The 21,134-nt window shown below is 38.0% G+C and overlaps 1 protein-coding gene across 1 annotated transcript; it reads left to right on the top strand.

Annotated features, from left to right (window-relative positions):
* Positions 1-3,833: 3,833 nt before the first annotated feature.
* Positions 3,834-4,871, top strand: LOC129762573 (transmembrane protease serine 11D-like). The gene is made up of 2 exons (XM_055760998.1): positions 3,834-3,914; positions 3,973-4,871. Exons 1-2 carry the CDS (start codon positions 3,878-3,880, stop codon positions 4,761-4,763), a joined length of 828 nt encoding a protein of 275 aa, XP_055616973.1. The 5' UTR covers positions 3,834-3,877; the 3' UTR covers positions 4,764-4,871.
* Positions 4,872-21,134: the final 16,263 nt, after the last annotated feature.

Consider the following 21,134-nt stretch of genomic DNA (forward strand, 5'->3'; position numbering starts at 1 on the left):
TGGGTACGAATATGACCCTGTTGGATTCGTACCACTCCAGGACATCCTTTGAAATAGTGGCACGGTGCTAGATTCGGCCGGAAGATCGTAGGATCCTCGTGTTGCTTCAACAGAGGAAGCAGACGTTTCTGTAGACACTCCTTGAGGTAGATCTGCCCGTTTATAGTCCCGGTAGTCACGAGCGGCGCACTCCGTTTGCCACATGAGCAAATCGCTTGTCAAATCATGTATTTCTCGAAAGTTTCTGCTTCCTGATTTCCTTCGGAACACTTCTGCACTTTGTACGGATGCACCGACGAGATGCAGAACTTTTCTTCCGTTCTAGTCGCCTGACCTGCACGGGATTTTCGAACCCGAACCCTTGGCATGATAATGTGTGACCTTAACCACTCGGTCACGGGAGCACTATAATAGATATAGTTCGCTTCAATAGAGGAACATTTTTATTGGGGTGCTGTGCATAAATGACCCAAATAATGAATAATTTTTATTCAGCAATGAAGCAATTAATTTCCAAGAAATCATTGATGAAAAGAGCCGTTCGTTTATATCGATAAATGATCTTAACAGGTTATAATTTCCCAGGAATCAACACAACACGTTTTGACGTAGGATTACGTCTTTCGGGAACATATTGGGGTACAAATTGAAAATCTAAAGTCGAGCGCACCGTGAAAATTGTTCAATTTCAAATGCTTATTGCTCAGTCATTTCATGATGGATTAATGAGATTTTTGCGTCAATCAATTTCGGCACTCCATAACAATTTTTTACATTGAATAAAATAGTATATGTCATGAAACTAACTATCGAACAATTGAAAAATCTCAACCCTTATCTTAACGGAAATACCTACTTCTGATTGGTCGAAATCTACGACACATGCGGCGAGTCCCTAACAGAGTCATCTAAACCAAGCTGTTTGGGGGAAATCGGAATTGCAAACACATGAAAGTAGGGGGAGCTTTTGTTCCCATCGAAATGTGCTCCCTTACAGAGACATCAAAACCAAGCTACCTGGGGGAAATCGACATTGCAGATACATGAAAGTAGGGGGAGCTTTTTTTCTCACTGACATGTATTCCCTAACAGAGATTTCAAATCCAAGGTGTCTGAGGGTAATCAGCATGTAAATACCCTCGTGGCCGATAGTTTAACTAACGACGCGCACAAATGGATAGTGCTCATTGTAACTAGTGTGGGCATTGCTGATTGCATACGTGCTGGCGAATAAGTTGGGAGCGATGAACGAGTGTTTTTTTTTTGTTATTTTCGTTCCAATAAGAATCTTTCAATGGGTTGATTGAAGAATGATGTTTCAATGAACTGAATAGAACTTATGCTTGATAGAATTAAATAAAATTTAAATTTGGAAATTTTATGTTGGTTGCTTCGTGAAATTTCATATCAATGACCGATCATGTATTGTAAAATTTTTAGCACAACTGTAAGAGTAAAATTGTATATAGTAGCTACTGTGTTAAAATGACTTGAAATATGAAACGATTTTTTGACGTAGAGCTACGTCTTTCAGGAAGGGTGCTAAATAAGAAAACAGGTCACGTTTTTATGAAATAAAATAAACATTAATAACTATTTTCACTGTGAACGAATTTTTATGATTTGCATACCAATCGAATCGGAAATTCTCTAAGATTTGTTTGATATGCTATACATTACAATTCGCTAATGTCTAAACGGTTTAAGTTCATGAAAACTGGAAGAATTTCTTTTTCGCATACATTTGTACTGTCGATTTGTGTGCTAACCCTACCCGTATTTCGAATGATTATAAGTCGAACATTTCCTTATGAACCGGAAAGATATTTGCACCAATTGATAGGAAATATTTCTACGCGTCTATCACAATTAATAAAATGTTATTTTTCATGAGATGAACAATTGAATAACTGTAAAATAATTGGCCCGAATTACGGTTTCCCCAACACAGACTTCAAAATCGATGTATCTGTGGAAATCCGCTTCGCAAATATACGTGCAAGTCGGGGGTATTTTTGCTCCCACCGAGCTGTGTTTCCCTAACACGGACTTCAAAATTAATGTGCCTGGGGGAATCCGCTATGCAAGTCGTGGGTATTTTTTGGTTTTGAATACTTTTGTACTCGCTTGTCGTTGTGCAGACTGGAATATGTTTCCCTAAAAGGTACTTTTAAACTGAGAAGCCTGCGAAAATCCTCATTTCAGATACAGTCTGGTAGCGATATCCATATTATTCTACCAGTTTTGAATTATAAAATTGTAAAGTTGTAAAAAAAAACTAAAAAGTTATTTCAAAATTTTCGACCCATTCTGAAATAATATTCGAAGTGGTAAACAAGTGGATTGCATAATATTAGGTTTTCAAAAAAGTCCTGCGGTATTTTTTTTGAATTTTCATTTGTTCATAAAATTAGTTACAATCATCTGTTTTAAGTTAAATATGCGCCGTTTTGTTCGATGACTTGTTCCCAACGAGATGCCAACTTCATAATACCCCTGTTATAGAAGCTCGCTTCCTTATTGGCAAAAAACTCGGATAGCCAATTTTCACAGGCCTCTTTTGTGGCTAACTTCTGACTACCTAGCTCGTTCGCCATGGACAAAAACAGGTGGTAGTCACTTGGTGCAAGGTCCGGACTCTACGGCGGATGCAAAAGAACCTCCCATCCGAGCTCCCGGAGCTTCTGGCGCGTCACCAAAGAAGTGTATGGCCTGGCGTTGTCCTGATGGAAGACAATGCGGCCTCTTCTTCATGAGTGCTACCTTCAAGCGGTCCAGTTGTTGGCAGTACAGGTCCGAATTGAGCGTTTGGCCATAGGGATGCAGCTCATAATAGATTATTCCTTGACAATCCCACCAAACACACAGCAGAACCTTCCTGGCCGTTAATGAGGGCTTGGCCACCGTCTGAGCCGCTTCAGCGGGCTTCGACCACGACCGTTTGCGCTTCACGTTGTCGTAAGTGACCCACTTTTCATCGCCAGTCACCATCCGCTTCAGAAACGGGTCGATTTTGTTGCGATTCAGCAGCGATTCACATGCGTCGATACGGTCAAAGATGTTTTTTTGCGTCAACGTGTGTGGCACCCATACATCGAGCTTCTTTGTGAATCCAAGCTTCTTCAAATGGTTAATAACGGTTTGATGACTTATCCCTCTTGGCCGATGCTACGGCTGCTACTATGCCGGTCTTTCTCGGCTAATTCAGCGATTTTGTCGCAATCCTCGACGACAGGCGCATCTTCGACGACCTCTACACCAGAACGAAAACGTTGAAACCATCGTTGTGCGGTGGAAATGGAAACTGTATCGGGTCCATAAACTGCACAAATTTTATTGGCAGCTTGAGATGCATTTTTGCCTTTGTCATAGTAGTACTGTAAAATATGTCGGATTTTCTCTTTATTTTGCTCCATATTTGCGACACTATAACTCACGAACGACTTAACCAAACAAAACACTGCCAAGGACTATATTATACTTTCCAACTTTCCAACTACTACAACTACTTTCCAACAAGCTATAGTATGACTCGATACAATGAATACAACTAGAACTACGCGCTTACAACGACACCTCGCGGAAATACCGCAGGACTTTTTTAACAGCCTAATATAATTGCGTAGTTCTACGTCAAAAATGCGGTCGTGTCCTAGATAGAACCCCTTACATTTTTTTTTCGCAATTTTTATCAATATCCGCTAATCGTCTTCTTCCTACAAATTAAAAATTCTACGAAAAGTCATCATCGAGATAACGTTATCTCAGAATTTAGATAAAGTTATCAAAAATCCCCCCGGCAAAATTTTGATAATGCTGGTCGCGTTTCTGTTTCGATCCAATCATTTCCAAATACACATCATCAGAGTTAGCAGCCATGAAGTTACACCCAGTTGTTATATTCGTCGTATTTGGTAAACCGAACGGGTTATTCGTAACTGACATTCTAATTTCAATATTTGTTTCTTACAGGTCTCGCCCTTGCTGAAGATGGGCCCGATGCGCGATTGATTGGGGGAACCAATGCTGCCTGGGGTCAATTTCCCATGGTTGTATCGATTAGCACTCCCTTCCATTTGCACTGCGGAGGAGTTATCGTTGACCGGCAGCATATTCTAACATCCGCCCAGTGTGTTTTGAACAATCAAAATCGTCTGATTGATCCATACTGGCTGACGATTACAGCCGGCGACATCAATCTGGCCCCCGTCGGAATTCGTCGCCAAACAAGGAAGGTCACGCGAATCTACGTGCATCCAGAGTTTAACCTGTTCACCCGTGAACATGACGTGGCTGTTCTACGATTGGATCGTCCCTACGATTTGCCATCGAATACTGTCAGTGTTGCCCGTCGCAGTGACCGGATCATACCGAATGGGCAGCCGTGTCAATTTACCGGTTGGGGGGCGTCTTCCAACGCTGCCAGTGCACAATTGAACGTCATCCAGCGAATTTTGACGATGAACATTAACGATCGCGATCTTTGCAACCAGGCCACAATGCACGCCGGTCGGGTGTTGGAAAGCATGATCTGTGCTGGCAATATGGGAATTTCGGGAACAGCTGCTCCATGCAACGGTAATCTGGGTACCGGGCTGTTCTGCAATCGTCAGTTGGTTGGAATATTGTCGTTCGGTGTCAATTGCGGAATGGCGAATAATCCTCCGGTGTTCACCCAGGTTCGTTACTACAGCCACTGGATTGATCAACAGTTCAATCGAACCGAAGGACTGCCACCGAACTGGTCACCAGCTCATTTATAAAGGATGTATTTGTAGATAATGAAAATTTTAAGAAAAAGTAAACATTAGAAGACTGTTCGAGGGAATCGATATCAAATAAACTGTTTCTGTTGTATTTTTTTAATGTGACTTGCACGTTTTAACGGGTTGTAAGGACTATTTCCAGGTATCGTGATTAGGTGGGACCAGTGCGTAAAAATTCAAATTAATCGGATTACACTTTTTGTACCCCTCAACTTATCAAAATTGCGAGAGCATGCTCGCCGTACATTCCATGTGAATGAAGCGGCTACATGCCGACAAGCCCACATCAAATCTGTGGTTAACGCGTGGTGAACTCCCTTTGGTAATAGAAACCATCCAGGGCAGAACTATGGCAGCCGGAAACTGCAGGCATCAAGACGTTAATTACATTTACCGGATGTGTCATCTGCCCCTTTACGGCCAACGCAGCCTATACTGAGCGTCATAACAACGTGGCCCGCAATATCCATAGCAATATATCTGTAACAATATTTGAAAAATAGTCGATTTTCACTGGTTTCAACTTACCACAGGGTTGGAAAAAAAAACATGGGATGAGATGAAATGCTCAGAGTTATATGGAAAAATATTTTCCAGTTTATTTTTCAAAAGCACTACACTTGATAATCCCTATTTGATTACCTGACGTGCAAATCTGGCGATATTTTTGAACAAATCAGTGTTTTGGAAGCGTAACCACAGGAAATACAATTCAGAGCAGTTGTATACTTCTGACGATTGCGTGCTATTCTTATGGCCACGAACTCGTACAGCCTCGTATACAATGTATTCGGGGAATAGGAAAAGTACTACCCCGTCAGTTATATTAGCCACATTGAGCCAAAGATCGATCACCGTCTCCAAATTTTCGAATTTTCTAAATAAATAAATGCGTTTTGTTTACCCAAAAGATAGTGTCATACTTACACATCCCATATAATAAATAAATTGTGGAAAAAATATTGCTTTTATTTCATGTGTAATTAAAAAAAATCACGAGAACTACAATTATTGTGTCTACCGAAATTTTTATCGTAATAGAACTTTTTAAGTCAGGTTTACGTCGTAACTTTGAGAATAACAAGGTAAAAACATTCTCCAAAATCGTCTCCGTCCCATTGATATTATATCATCTGGTGAGTGCCTTGTTACAACGAAGAGACCAAAAATCAAAAGCTGGATAAATTCCCCATCAGATGGTATATTGTATGTCATATACAACAATAACAAGGCTGCGTAATATGTGTTTGAATTTTCTAAATGTTTCGTTACTTGTCTCATAATGTCCGGATGATGTCCACGGAGAAGGGGAAGGGAGTACAGATAAATTCAACGTTTTTCCACAGGTTTTTTGAGATATTGAGTTCAAATTTACACTGATTGTAGTTTAACTCTTAGGGGAAAGTAGGTAAAGACGGACACTGCGGGTAAGATGGACACTTTTAATATTTCATTAACTAACTAATTAACTAATTTTTTGAAATATTTTAGTTATGCAAATACTTTCAATAAAGTGTATCCATACTTTCGAGACACACTGTTGATTTCCAGCGAGCGAACTGTCAAGCTTGTAAACAAAACAAAAATTATCTTCGCGGGTGCACCATTCGATGTAATTTTTACTCCGTAGAAAATAGCGAAAAGTTCGTGATTTTTTGTTTTTTCCGTGTTCCTCCAACGGGTAAGTGTTTGTTTAGTCCATCATTAACTATCCTGTGATAAATCAGAGGTTTTTCAACGCTTATAGGAAGAGCTACGGTCATTCGAAAAAAAAACCTGCCAGTTCGTGCAAGACGGACACATTAAGGTAAGGAAAGACGGACACTAGTATTTTCCTAGTATTTTTTTACTATAAAGATGCCTACAAATTACAAGCGCAAGAGTAACCGGCAGTCATGGACCGCTCAGCAGTTGGAACAAGCCATTAAGTCTGTAAAAAGTGGATCGCCGGTGAAGACAGCAGCAAGAAGTTACGCAATTCCAAGCTGGAATAAAATTTTCTGGGTCTATTAATAAATAATTAAATTTTCAAATAAAAGTGATTAAAATTCAAATAAAAATAATAAATCCTGCTATATCTTTATAAATAAAATATGGGTGAAATGGAATTTTATCAATATTTCTATTTAATCCTAATGGATTATTTGATCCTGTTTGATGTAAAAATAAAAGGTGAATTATTGTTAAAGCTAAAATAATAAAAGGTAGAATAAAATGAAAAGTAAAAAATCGGATCACCTCACAAGTCCAACTGTATCAACTCGGCTAGAACCTCTTGATTCCGTTTTCAATTCTCAACAAGAAGAGGAGCTGGTACAACATCTGTTGGATTTGGAAAAGAGGTTCTATGGAATAACGATGACTAATGTTCGAAAACTTGCTTTTAATCTGGCCGAAAAAAATTGATTGCCACACCCGTTCAACAAGTCTACCAAGATGGCTGGAAAAGCTTGGCTAAGCAATTTTCTGAAACGAAATCCCAAATTGTCGTTCCGTAAACCTGAAGCTACCTCTGCCACCCGAGCCAGAGGCTTCATTAAGCCAGCAGTATCTGCGTTTTACGATTTGCTGGAAGAAGCGCTGAAAGATCCCAAATTGACGCCAGATCGTGTTTTGAACGCCGATGAGACTAGTGTTTGTACCGTTAGTATTTGTTTTGGCATTGTAGTTAGTTTAAAAATCAGTTTAATTTTTTATTCATACTTTCTTACAGGTTCCTCCGAAGAAGTCTAAGGTAGCGGCATTGAAAGGCAAAAAACAGGTTGGTGGTATTAAATCTGCGGAACGCGGAGAAATAGCTACGGCAGTAATGTGCATGTCCGCAACCGGACAGCACCTTCCGCCGTTCCTCATTTTTCTTCGCATGCGGATGCACGAAGCTTTGAAGAAAGGGGCATCACGTGGAAGCAAATTTACCTGTAATGCATCGGGTTACATGACGGTCGAAATATTCAATGAGTGGTTCGATCACTTTTTGGAGCATGTAAAACCTTCTGAAGACAGTCCTGCCTTGCTCATAATTGATGGCCACTCGTCGCACACGAAGAACCTAGCTTTCACCGAGAAAGCTAGAGCTAACTTTGTTAAGGTTCCAGTTTTACCACCTCACACTAGCAACAAATTTCAACCGCTTGATGTATCCTTTATGGCACCTTTCAAGACGTACTACGCACAGGAAGTAGAGCGTTTCCTACAACAGAATCCAGGTAAAGTCGTCAGCCAATATGACGTTGCCGAGCTCATGAAACCTGCATTCATCAAGGCGGTTACTACGGAAATTGCTGAGAATGGGTTCGAAAAAACAGGAATTTGGCCATTTGATCGCAACATTTTTTCCGATGATGACTTTGTCCCGGCCATGGTGACTGATCAACCTGATCCTGAGAATCTTCGTGAAGAAGAGACGTTTCGATTGCATCTTGAAGGTGCGCCTAGTCAATCGACCGTAAATCGCATTTCCTGTGAGGATAAAGAAGTTCAAGTGCTTCCCGAAGACATCATGGCTGATTTCGCAGAACCGGGCAGCATCTCAACGGCCAATAACCCGGTGTTTGAAATATCTCCGTCGATCATACTTCCGTTACCGAAAATGGTCACCCCGAGAGTCACGAAGAGAAAACGCCAAGCAGAAAAGGCAGCTGACATAACGTCTGCTCAATACGCTGACACTTTGAAGAAGGCGAAAGCATCGAAAGACATTAAATCCATCAAAAAAGAACAACAACAACGCTCTTCGAAGAAGCCTAAGCAAAATAAGGGCAAAGGGGACACCTCATCTGATAATCTATGCGAGAAATGCGGAAGCCAGTTTTCTGATTCAGATTTCGGGACAGGTTGGACAATATGCTTACAATGCCTTTCATGGTTCCACGCTGAGTGCTTTACTTCTGCTGCAACTATTTGTCAGAACTGCTCTTGATTCTTCTTTTTTTCTTGTTTTTTTATTCCCACTGAAAATTGAATTAATTTAAATACTCAAATGAACTTAAACCATCGATGAATTGTTTTTAATGCTTTATGAATACACTTTCGTTTTGAAATATTTTTAAGTGTATCATTAAACTTTACAAATGAATTATCGTCTTCCTAGGAGGTCATTTAAAATATGCGTGGACAGGTTGTTGGCTATTTCAGATCCTTTTCCTTCCTTTGCGAGGACAATGGCCCGCAAAAATCCAGAAATTTTTGCATGGAGTGTATGTATTTGACCTCTTCTGTCGTTCCCTTCCAAGGATGAAACTGTCCACGAACAACATGAGTAGCCTTTCGAATCGTAGCGTAATTCAAGAACACTCCCCAATGCTGAAAACACTAAAATACGTACAAAAACTACAACTTTTCCGAAAGTCCATCTTTCCCACCTTAGTGTCCGTCTTACCCATTCCAGATGTCCGTCTTTCCCGACCATGTGAAGAAATAGTATTTCGATGCATTTTTTTCAATGACCCAGAATACATCAATGTTGGAATAAATTTACTAGTATCAACGGTAATTATGATAGAAAAGGACCTGAAGTTTCAATTTGTACAACAACTGCGATCATGAAAGCTATATATGTGTAAAAATTGAGATTACACCTTAGGGTGTCCGTCTTTACCTACTTTTTACCCCTACATTTTAAAAATTTATTTCGATTTCAGTCATATGACCGTCACGGGCCCGTTTACAGCAATCGATCCGTTGGATATAATTTTCACTACTCTGCCACACATTTCGACCGGAGTGTTGCGAGTTTCGTGTTGGATGTTGTCTCTGATCTCTTCTAAAGTTGCTGGCTTGTTGGCATAGAACAGCGACTTGACATAGGCCCATAAAAAGAAATCCAATGGCGTTAAATCCCATGAACGAGGTGGCCAATCGACAGATCTATTTTTCGAAATAACACGTTCACCAAATTTACTTTTCAATAAATCCATTGTAACGTGCGCTGTGTGACAAGTGGCATCATCTTGTTGAGACAACATCACATTGATGTTAAAATCTTCCAATTATAGCCTAAATTAGTTTTCCAACATGTCGCGATAGCGCTCTCCATTGACGGTAATATAACGGTCTATTTAATATACTAGAGGCTATTTTGCTCTCTACAAAATAGCGTCCTTTACTTTTCATCATGAAATGTACGTTTTATCAATCTTCTAACAAAAATCACGATTCAAAGCGCAAATGATACCAGTGTTTATTAGTATCCAGACAAATCCAGACTAATCCAGACTTTTGGTTCGTCAACAGTCAGGCGTTTCTAAAAATAACAGGAAGTGGGTTATATCTATGGTATAACCGCAATGGTGACGTAGGACTATCGTTGATTCAGTGATCATTTGTTTGAAGTTGAATCTGAATCCATTCTGAATGAATGACTAAATGAATATTTGAGGCGCTTCGAAAACGAGAGCTCTTTCGCTTGCATGTTTTTATATCTGCCAAGAGGAACTGGCAGATTATTTTGCAGCAGCGATATCTTTCCGGATTCTTCTCGATAATCAGCAAATGTAAAGAGTTGCGCGCGTGTATGTGTGTGTGTGTGTGACGGTTGCTCCGATGTCTCAAGCGGAACCAATTTTCGATGCTGGTATTCTCTCGGTCGTTTCCTCTTCTCTTAATGATAATGAATCCCTTGATCCCTCGCCGTCCAGCTCGTCCAGCTCGTTCAACTCGTTCAGTAACGATGTTGTCTTGTCGATGTCCTCACGAAAAATGAATGCGTTTCACCACCACAATATCGCTTAAGTATGCTTTTTGTCCGTGACTGAATCGAAAGAAGGTGTGGTTTACGATGGAAATTTGGAAGGCAAACTAGAGGCGAATGAACTCTTTGAGTTTGAAACTTTCGGCGACTGAGCAATAATTGAAAATTATATGATTTTCGCGATGCGAAACATTTTCCATTGCGCGCGCGAACTGTATTCGATACGAAAATATTCTACTGATGGGGGAGAATAATCTTCAGATGCTTTCCTGCTAATTAGTTGCACTTGATTGAAAAATCACAAAACCAAATGTATTCGATCGCAGCAGTACTATGTGGATAGAAAACATTAAAATAAACTCTTCCGCTTGAACATAATTTTCAATTCCAAGGGAACTGGCAGATTATTTAGCAGTAACGATGACATCATTCCGGATTCTTCTCGAAGTCCACCACCAGTGGTTAATGCTAACTTGATAACCACCTGTTAATTGCACTTGATTGTAAAATCTCAAAACCAACTGTGTTTGGTTGCAGTTTTACATGGATAGGAAACATTAAAATAAACTTTTTCACGTGAATGTATTTTTCAATTCCCAGGGAAACTGGCAGATTATTTTTCAGCAACGATTGAATCTTTCCGGAATTTTCTCGATGCTGAATGGCATCCAAACGAAAAAAAATCCGTGCGTGTATGTGTGTGTGTAGCGGCTGCTTCGATGTCTTCCCGGGGAACCGTTTATCGATGCTGATACTCTCTTGGTCACCTTCTCTTATCCTCCTCCTGCCTCCTGACTTTTCTGCCCTACCTCACAGTTCCAAACAAACTGCATGTCTTTCAGGTTAGGTCAGGCTAGGTAATGAATCGCTCGATCCCTTGATTCCTCGCCGAAAAAGAATAATTTTCAGAAGCTTTCCTGTTAATTGCGATCGATTGAAAAATCACAAAACCAAATGTATTTGGTTGCATTGTGATATGGATAGAAAACATTAAAATAAACTCTTTCTCATCAATGTATTTTTCAATTCCCAGGGGAACTGACAGAGTATTTTTCAGCAACGATTAGTTCTTTCCCGATTTTCCTAGATACTCGAAGCCCACCAGTGGTTAATGCTAACTCGATAACCACCTGTTAATAGCACTTAATTGAAAAATATTTGGTCACAGTGTTACATGGATAGAAAACATTAAAATGAACTCTTTCGCATGAATGTATTATGCAGTTTTCAGGGGAACTGGCAGATTATTTTTCAACAACGATTGAATCTTTCCGGAAATTTCTCGATGCTGAATGGCACCCAAACGAAAATAGTTCCGCGCGTGTATGTGTGTGTGTGTTGGCTGCTCGCATGTTTCAAGCGGAACCGTTTGTGGCATCACTCTCCTCCTGATGGATTCCCTTTCGGCCTAAGGTGCACAAACAGGCTCTTGGTGACACCGTTCATCCGCGCTTTCATGATAAACGAAGAGCTTCACCACAACAGCGACAACATGCTCCAATCGCTGTTCAATTAGAACTGAGTGGATTTCCGAGCGGCGCTCGCTTATATACCGAATGGTGATTTCAATAGCCTGTTTTGAAAGCAATTTTAAGACTATTGAAACATGTTTTTGGATCAAAAAGTAACAGGTATATAACGCGTAGACATTTTATCTTTCGAATGAAGTGTTAATCATACCATTTCGTTCAACTGTTTAGGAGCTATTAACGCTCAAAATCTCGGTCTCCGGCGTAACGCTTTCGTTTTCGAAACTTTGATTTTACACCCCGGTATAGAAATGAAAGACGTAGTCCTACGTCAAAACATATGGCAGCCCTGATTGCTGCCGTTACAGCACGAAGTTTTATCGTGTTTTGGGCACCTTACACGATCAAAATTATTGACAATAATTTTATTCAATATCGTGACAGCCAAGCTTTCGACATCCGACCTAACCTCAATCAATATTTTGCCACCTTACACAGTCAATAAAGTATCCGCAATGACTAGTGACGACCTAAGATAAAGGCTGATTTATACGATACCAGTCAGCGCTCTAGTTGAAGTATCCAGTGAACAGAGAACAGACACTCTGTTCAAGTTAGAGGCCAATTACTTGTTCGATACTGGTACAAGTAACTTGAACAGAGTGTCTGTTCTCTGTTCACTGGATACTTCAACTAGAGCGCTGACTGGTATCGTCTAAATCAGCCTTAAGATGAGACAACTGGCTTCTTACCCTTCTTCGTCGTCCAAAAACGAAGCCATGACATGAAGATGTCAGAGTTTCCAAATATTATAAAATTTAGGATTTTTTCGGTTTTTATGAATCGTAACATTTGGTTGGTGCGAATTTAATGATTTTGCATATTTTCAATTAGGCAATCTCAAAAATATGTTTTAAAAAGATAAAATAAGTCTTTTAAATACCCATATATATAATATAATAATGATATCCATAACAACTCGTCCAAGATTGTCTGGAGAGTCTTTTCTCCGTGCAAAACAACGGCACTCAACTACATTGCTATTCAGGAACAACTTGAAAATTGTGACTCTTTCGCAATACATGACCGTAGTTCCGAATGCTTCGTATACAGTCGATACACAAGAACATATTGTTGGTTTGATGGGCTTGCTATCAAAGCGGCTAGAAGAATGTTCAGTCCAGAAATTGATGAACAGTAAAGCAGCATCGACATCATATCGAATTACAACTTCATCTAATTTTAGTGATAATGTACATGACATGAATATTGAATTCGATTAAGAGTACACCGTCGATGAAGCGAAAATTTTCCTCGACATAACAGAACAAAATTTGTTGTTCTATACAGTCAACGGGAAGGAACATGTCAGCAGTGTAACAATTGGTAGTCAGCAAAACACAACCTGGATGATATCAATCATCTCTTTTTCATATTTACGAGCTAGAGCTAACAACTCTTCCATCTGCATAGTAAATAATGAGACTTTCCATTTTTTCTTATCAATGGAAATTGTATTCCTAAATGTGAAATCGCATTAGGGACCTAACGAAGCTAAATTGACAAATGAGTGTATTGCCGTTCATATTATTCCATTGTGAAAAAAACATATACATAACCTGCATATAATTCCTTCACATTTCTTTTAAACTAAATATGGTAATATTCATTAAATTCACTATTTCTAAATTCAATACAAATCGAACGCTAGCTATTTTTATTGGCAACACTGGACATCAGAACGACTGACAGAAATTTGGTCCGTAAAAGATTGTCTGATCTTATCTTAGGTGACGACATTCGAGTTTGGGATCCAAACTTTTGGCTTGAAGGCGTTATTTATTCACTTGAATCAATAAGTCCTGACCCTAACTTAATCTATTCCCTCTAAACTTTTCTATATTCCTACTAAAACTTATTATTATGATATAAAGTCAATTTCAGACACAACTTTTGTATAGGATTTTTTCACCACTTGCAGAAACAAAGTGATTTTCATTTACATAGAATATTAAGTTAATATTCATTCATGATTTTCACTCTAAAATTCGTTTTTCCTTTTCAAAAACACCTTATAATACTCGCCTCACAAACACAGGCTGTCCCCTTCAGTTTCAGAGATGCTAGTTTTTTTTTTGGTTTGCGAAAATATATGCAAATTATATTATCTGCAATGAAAATATTTTTATTCTTTATATAAGACTATACATAATTTATATCCACTCAATACTCAGATCAGATCTTCTCATTCTCCAATTTCATCCACATAGCGAAATATGACGAAACACCCAACATAGACTAAAATGACTGCCTCGCTTGCTAGCGCGAAAAAAAAAACCGAGTCAGAACGTCGAAAAAATCACAAAACGTTGTTCCGTTTCATTCACTCTTTCATACGCTTGCAAATCTGGCAACTCAGCTTCGAAGTCCGTGAATCAAATCGTCAACAACATTCATTTATATGAAATATCAAGATATTGATGCTCGAAAATCAGAAAATCCGAATTTCTTCATCAACATCGAGTGGCGGTTGTCATTATGCTCTCAAATGTCATTATACTGACAATAATATTGACCTGTAAGGTTTGCTTTTGACAGAGTAACTAAAGCTCCATATCTATCAAATATTGCTAGCGCCATCTGTGACCACTAGGATAAAGATACATGTATGATTTAAATGTTTTGTTCAAAATGATAAGCGAACATGAAATCAGGTGGCGCCCTTTGTGATGAATGCTAAGCTTTCGAACGAACAAACAACTCTACGGCAAAGTTGTTTCGAACAACGAGGGCGAGGTAAGTGGTCATCAAATTGAACAATAAGTATTGATTATTGTATTATTGTATTGATTGAGTTTCATCGGATGAAAATAACCATAACGGGTGAGTAATAACTAGCGGGACTGAATGAAAACACGTTTGATAAGTAAAGTTTTGATTCCACTTCTTTATTGCATTTTCACAAGTTCATATAATGTGCGTTTGAGGTATGAAATAATAAAACAGATAGTGACCCTTCATCATCAATCATGGTCTAGACCTTGTGGTTCACTTTTTTGGTACATCTGATGATACGGGATTTGAGTTATTGAGTTGCGGTGGCTTCCCAATCATTTTCGTACACCGTCTGGGACAGTATACTCCAAAACGACTCGATTAGCTTCTTTACGTACAGACCAATTCAGAGTATCTTTTGCGCAATTGCACGAAGAGAGGTCTGGCCAGCACACAATGTATTCATCCTTATGGTGCTTTTTAACAAAAGCAACATTTTTGTGGCAAACAGTATTTCGTGCAACCACCTCCGATTTCGGATGCTATCCGAGTTTAGGTCCGGAAAACATGCCGGCCAATCCATAACATTAATCGTTTTAGACCAAAACCACGTCATAGTTTCAGCACTGGTATGAATTCTGGCATTGTCTTATTTTGCTCTTCGTGTTCTGTGAATCATTGGTAGCAAACCGACTTAAAGTATTTCATTGTAGTCAGAATTAAAGGGTGTACCGTTTAAAATTAGCATACACACGAATTCCTCTGACGTTTATACGTTGAGTAAAATAAATTGAAATTTTGCGTAGACATAGTTTATTGTATATTATGCACACTCTGTGAGTTGATTTCATCAGGTGAGCAAATGTTTACAAAATTGCGACGAAATTTTTGCCAAGTACTTCGAGAATAATGATCTGTCGCATTGTGTCATCGGAAAAAAGTTGGGAATCACAAATTTCACGGTGTCTGTTATCATAGAACAGATCGAAGAACGTCTAACTGTTGATCGGAAGCGAAGATCCGAAAAAAAGGTCGTCAACGTGATCTGGCCTATCGAAAGTGTTGGATAAACGGCTTTCCCTTCCCACCTTCGGTGAAGGCACGCCCTGGAAGCCACATTTGGTGGCTCCGAAGAGGACTAGTCACAAAATAGCAAAGCTAGGAGCCACAACTGTTGATTTTCGATTCCATGTCCACCTACAGAATCTCATTATGGCCATTGTTGGCAACATAATATAAAACGTTCTACGTCATTGTTCGGAGAATTTTCAGAGGTGGCAGTTCTCTTCATATTTCGGCTAAGACTTCACTGGTGTATTAAATTTTCTTTTCCAAATCTTTATTGACCATTATACACGTAAAGCAAAATTACACCAGACAAATTTCGACAATGTGTGGTTATCCTTCTTTTGAGGCAACGCAATACCGCCACTCCGATATTAAGACGGAACTGAGAGATATGTTTTTAGTGGAGTGAACTGTGGAACAAGACACGCGCTGTCAACACTTTCGCGGTTCGCATGCTTACCTTCAATTTAGGAAAGTGGAGCAAAGTGCAGCAAAACTGACCTTGAAGATCATGATGAGATAAGCTTTTGGAGAGGCCGGAGACTATTTCCAGATCGGCACTGGAGAGAGTGACACTTCCACACAATGAAGTATGTCCTCGAGTGTTTGGAATCGTCGACATTTCCACAGCACATGTTGAACAAGTACGACAACTGCGCTAGTAACCCGAGTAAATGGCATCCAAGATAGGAAAATGCAGGCGGTATATTAGGCATCAAGAAGTTGAAGATGTATACCGTATGTGTTATCAACGAAGCGAAAACATAGAGCACATTATGGCAGACTGTTTCGTTTAAATCAACCTACAACGAGCGCCACAATAACGTGGGTCAACGACTGGCGTTCCAATGTTGTCTACTGAAAGACATCGTACCGAATTACCGGCAAAATCTTGTACCTGTGGAAAATGACCGTTTGAGCTTTACTAGAATGACATTGTTATGACCGTGTATAAAACTACGAAAAGAGTAAATCAAAAACTACAAACTGAAAACTGAAAAAACCGCATAAAAAAGTTTTCTCAAGAAAATAATCCAAATCCTAATGATTCCATTTGTGATCAACATTCGATTTCCCTTTTTCACTCTAATAAGCGTACTACTCACTTGCGCAGATCATAAAATCAACTGTTTGCTCCTTTCAATGAGCTCCTACTGACACCTTAAAACAAGCAAAACAAAACATTAAAATGGAAATTAGCTAACACAGTCCCTAGAGATGAAATACATATCAAATATAGAAAAAAAATAATCGATGACTTCATATTTTTCAAATACCGCACAAAAAAGTCGCACAAAACAATCGTACAAAATTTTTGATGCATATTTTTTGTGCGATCGCACAATAAAGCTCGCTCAAAAAAATTGCACAAAAACAGGTTTTACTGTTTGAAAACCGAAACTTAAAATTAAAAACGGAAAATCGTAAAAAAAATCAGAGACCGCCGAAAATCGAAATCGGAAAATCTAAAATAGAAAATCGAAAACTGGAAATCTAAATCTGGAAAACTAAAAACGTGAAAACTAAACTGAAAAATTGAAAACACAATAAACTGAAATACTGTAAAATTGAATTACATTTTCAGTTTTCAATTTTCATTTTTGTATATAAAGTTTTTCAGTCTTTCGAAAGCTGAGAATCGAAAATTGAAAAAAAAGGATGGGTTATGTCTATGATATAACCGCAAGGTTGACGTGGGACTACCTTAGCTTAGAAATCATATGTTTGAATTGATAATTTCTTGGATTGAATGAAACAATTTCCAAATTCAATTGAATTCAATATATTTGCTTTGTGTGTAAAAAGATTGTATAATGCCATGTAAGGTCAATTCATGCATTGCGATAGATTATGTTTTTCGTTACAAGTATTTTTAATGACAGTCCTTTTACGTTTGGTATGATGCCTAGGGCTAAATATGTGAACGTAAAAATTATCAAACGTTTATTTTATTTTACATTTCCCTCCGAAGTTTGCATATCTTAAGTGTACGTACTTCTCGAACCGCAAGTTTGCTTGATTTGATGAACTTCAAGCACTCAGTTTCGATTTTGAAATGTACGCCGAACGCATATTGTTTAATCAATAGGCGTTATCGCAGCAAATGGTTATCAACATTTTGCCTAATCATCAAATGGTATGCGTAGAAATTCAGTGAACAGAAGATATGAAGGCATATCCTTCAATGCAATCTTGGATAACCGAGCCAAAGCGTTGTGTTCGTACCTGCTTTTGTAATTCGAGTTAGGAAAACATTTTTCGGAGTGCAAAAAATAACATGCGGGTGCAGAAGTACCCACGACTTGCTTGAATCAACAACTTCAACTTCTACTTTTTATACTATAGAGGTTTTAAAATTGAAAGTTCATTCGCTTCTAGTGTCTGCACGATTTTTCCAGGTTCCTATGTTTAGGAGACCGTGTTAAGGAAACATATTCAAAAAGGAAAGCGAGTAGTAGCGAATTTGAAGTCTGGGTTAGGCAAACACATTTCAGTCGGAACAAAAATGCCAACGACTTGCATGTATTTGAAATGCCAATTTCCCAACGCTCCATGGATTAGAAGTCTGTGTTAGGGAAACGCATTTCAATCGGAACAAAAATGCCCCTGACTTACATGTATTTGCAATTCCAATTTCCCTACGCTTCTTGGATTTAAAGTCTGTGTCAGGGAAACACATTTCAATCGGAACAAAAATGCCCCTGACTTGCATGTCTTAGCAATGCCAATTTCCCCACGCTCCATGGATTCGAAGTCTGTGTTAGGGAACACATTTCTGTGAGAACAAAAATCCCCATACTTTCAGGTATTTGGAATGCAGATTTCCCCAAGGCTGCTTGGTTTAGATGGCTGTGTTGGGGAATCCGTAAATCGGGCAAATCAAAACGAGGCAGTTAGGGCGTTTAGATAACACCTAACATTTTACAGTTATTCAATTGTTTATTCAATGAAAAATACCATTTTATTAATTGCGATAGAAGCGTAGAAATATTCCCTATCAATTGATGCAAACATCTTTCCCATCCAGTAAGAAATGTTCGAGTTATAAGCATTCGGAATCCTTCATTTCAAAATCGATAGTGAAAATCGGAAACTGAAACTGAGAACTGAGAATCGGAAAGAAAACTGAAAATTGAAAATCCGAAAACGAAAATTAAAACTGAAAATCAAACACCGAAAACCGAATACTGCAAATCGAAAACTGAAAATTCAGTTCAAATCAATTCAATCCAAAAACTGTAAATCAAAAACAGAAAATCTAAAATAGAAAATCGAAAACTGAAATAAAAAATTTAAAATCGAAAAACCGAAAAACAGATAATCTGAAAAACTGGAAACTGAAATATTTATAATCGAAAACTGAAAATCATAACCAAAAAATCAGAAACTGAAAATCAAAAATAGAAAATTGAAAACAAAAAAAAAGAAAATCGAAAATCGAAATTTTTTTTTAAATTAAAAAAAATTAAACTGAAAATAGATAACAAAAACTCAGAAGCGAAAACTGTAAATCGAAAATTGAAACTTGAAAAAAATCAAACTTGGAAAATCAAAAACTGTAAATCGAAAACGGAAAATCGAAAATAAAAAATCAAAAACTGATAATCAGAAACTGAAAATCAAAAACCGAAAATCGAAAACTGAAAATCGTAAACCAAAAACTAGAAAATCTGAATAACTAGAAACTGAAAAACTGAAGATCGAAAACTCTCATAAACATAAACTAAGAAACAAAAACTGAAAATAGGAAACGGAAAACCGAAGACAGTAAATGGAAAACAGAAAATTGAAAACGGAAAATCATAAACCAAAATTCGAAATTCAAAAATCAAAAAGTCAAGAACAGAAAATTTGAAAAACTGAAAATCCAAAATTAAAATCGATAAACTATAAAACTGGAAAATTGGAAAAAATAATAAAAAATGAAATATTTATAAATTAGAAAATTAAATAACTGATAAATTCGAAATTTAAAAAAAGATTAAGAGACTGAAATATTTTAAAATTAAAAAAACTAATCATATAAAAAATTTAAAATTTGTAAAATTATAAAATTTTAAAATTGTAAAGTTGTAACATTGAAATATTGAAACACCGAAAAACTAAAATACTGAAAAACTTTAAAATTGGAAAAATGGAAAGAAAAAACTAAAAATTGAGATAGCTTTTTATCAACACGAATGCACAGTCAGAAGTGCTTCGAAAACACCGTGATAATTAGGTAATTTGGCATCCATTCATAAAATCCGGAAAGGCATGGCATGATTTAATGAATAGAGGCTTCAGATTCTGGACTGGTCAGCTTGTTTACCAGATCAAAACCCTATCAAGAACTTATGGGGAGTGATCGTACGAATAGTAGATGCAGCTTACAAGCAGTATAAGTGATTTGGAGAGTTGTGAAACGCAGTGTATTATCTGAATAGAAACATGATAGAATATACATTCTTCGATATGTGTTTAATTTTTATGCACTAGCTTTTGAGAACGGCGTGTTTAAAAAACTTCTAAATTATATTTAAAATGGTTCAAGTTTTTCCTGTTGATACGTTGAGCCTCACGTCGGCCTCGTAATCGAGTGGTCTTCTTTCGACGTTTTGTGATAATGGATGAAACGTGGATCCATTACCACACTCCTGAGTCCAATAGGCAATCTGCAGAGTGACATTGAGGAATATTTCGAAGACTTAGACGTTTCGTACTACAGAAAGGGAATCGAAATTTCGGAAACTCGCTATACCAAGTGTATTGCCCTCGAAGGAAACTATGATGAGGAATAAATACAGTTTGGCCCAAAAAACGATTGTTTTCATGAATAATCCCGGGACTTTTCAGCCCATGTAGTATTCCCATACTAAAAGAGGAATATAAAGTATTGATTTTATATGAAAAACAGTCGGGTACTTATTCAAGGAAGCAATATGTTTACAATTTGTGAATATAATAGAAACATAGTCGCAAAATAAACTCATATGCACAACCAATCTTGAACTGCTGATATTTCATTCAGGCAAATCCTCAAAACGTTTTCACCTTTATCTCGCAATGTTATCTCTAATACCTGCGATCAAAACAATTTGCACAACATCTCAAGGTGAGAAGATCCCACTATTTTGGCGAAGCAGTTTATTCCGGAGGTAGTGCCCTGATAAGGAAACGTAATGCTGATAGTTACTGTTCAAATATTTCATCGCTCGTTTTACGAAGACACAGCTGGCAGGCGACGGCCGAATTTTCTACAATTTAGATAAACGGTGATATGATATTTGCATTACGTTGATGCAGCTGCTGCGGCTGCTGTTGCCTGATGTGGTTGGACCCGTTGAATGACACCGTATAACTCGCGTTTATTACAGGAAAAGTTCT

The sequence above is a fragment of the Toxorhynchites rutilus genome, chromosome 1 (genome assembly GCF_029784135.1).
Source record: "Toxorhynchites rutilus septentrionalis strain SRP chromosome 1, ASM2978413v1, whole genome shotgun sequence".
Classification (NCBI taxonomy): domain Eukaryota; kingdom Metazoa; phylum Arthropoda; class Insecta; order Diptera; family Culicidae; genus Toxorhynchites; species Toxorhynchites rutilus.

Excerpts from the sequence above, each read along its gene's own strand:
- LOC129762573 (XM_055760998.1), top strand. The coding sequence starts at position 3,878 with ATGAAGTTACACCCAGTTGTTATATTCGTCGTATTTG. Across the intron at positions 3,915-3,972 it reads TGTTATATTCGTCGTATTTG|GTCTCGCCCTTGCTGAAGAT; the intron begins GTAAACCGAACG and ends TGTTTCTTACAG.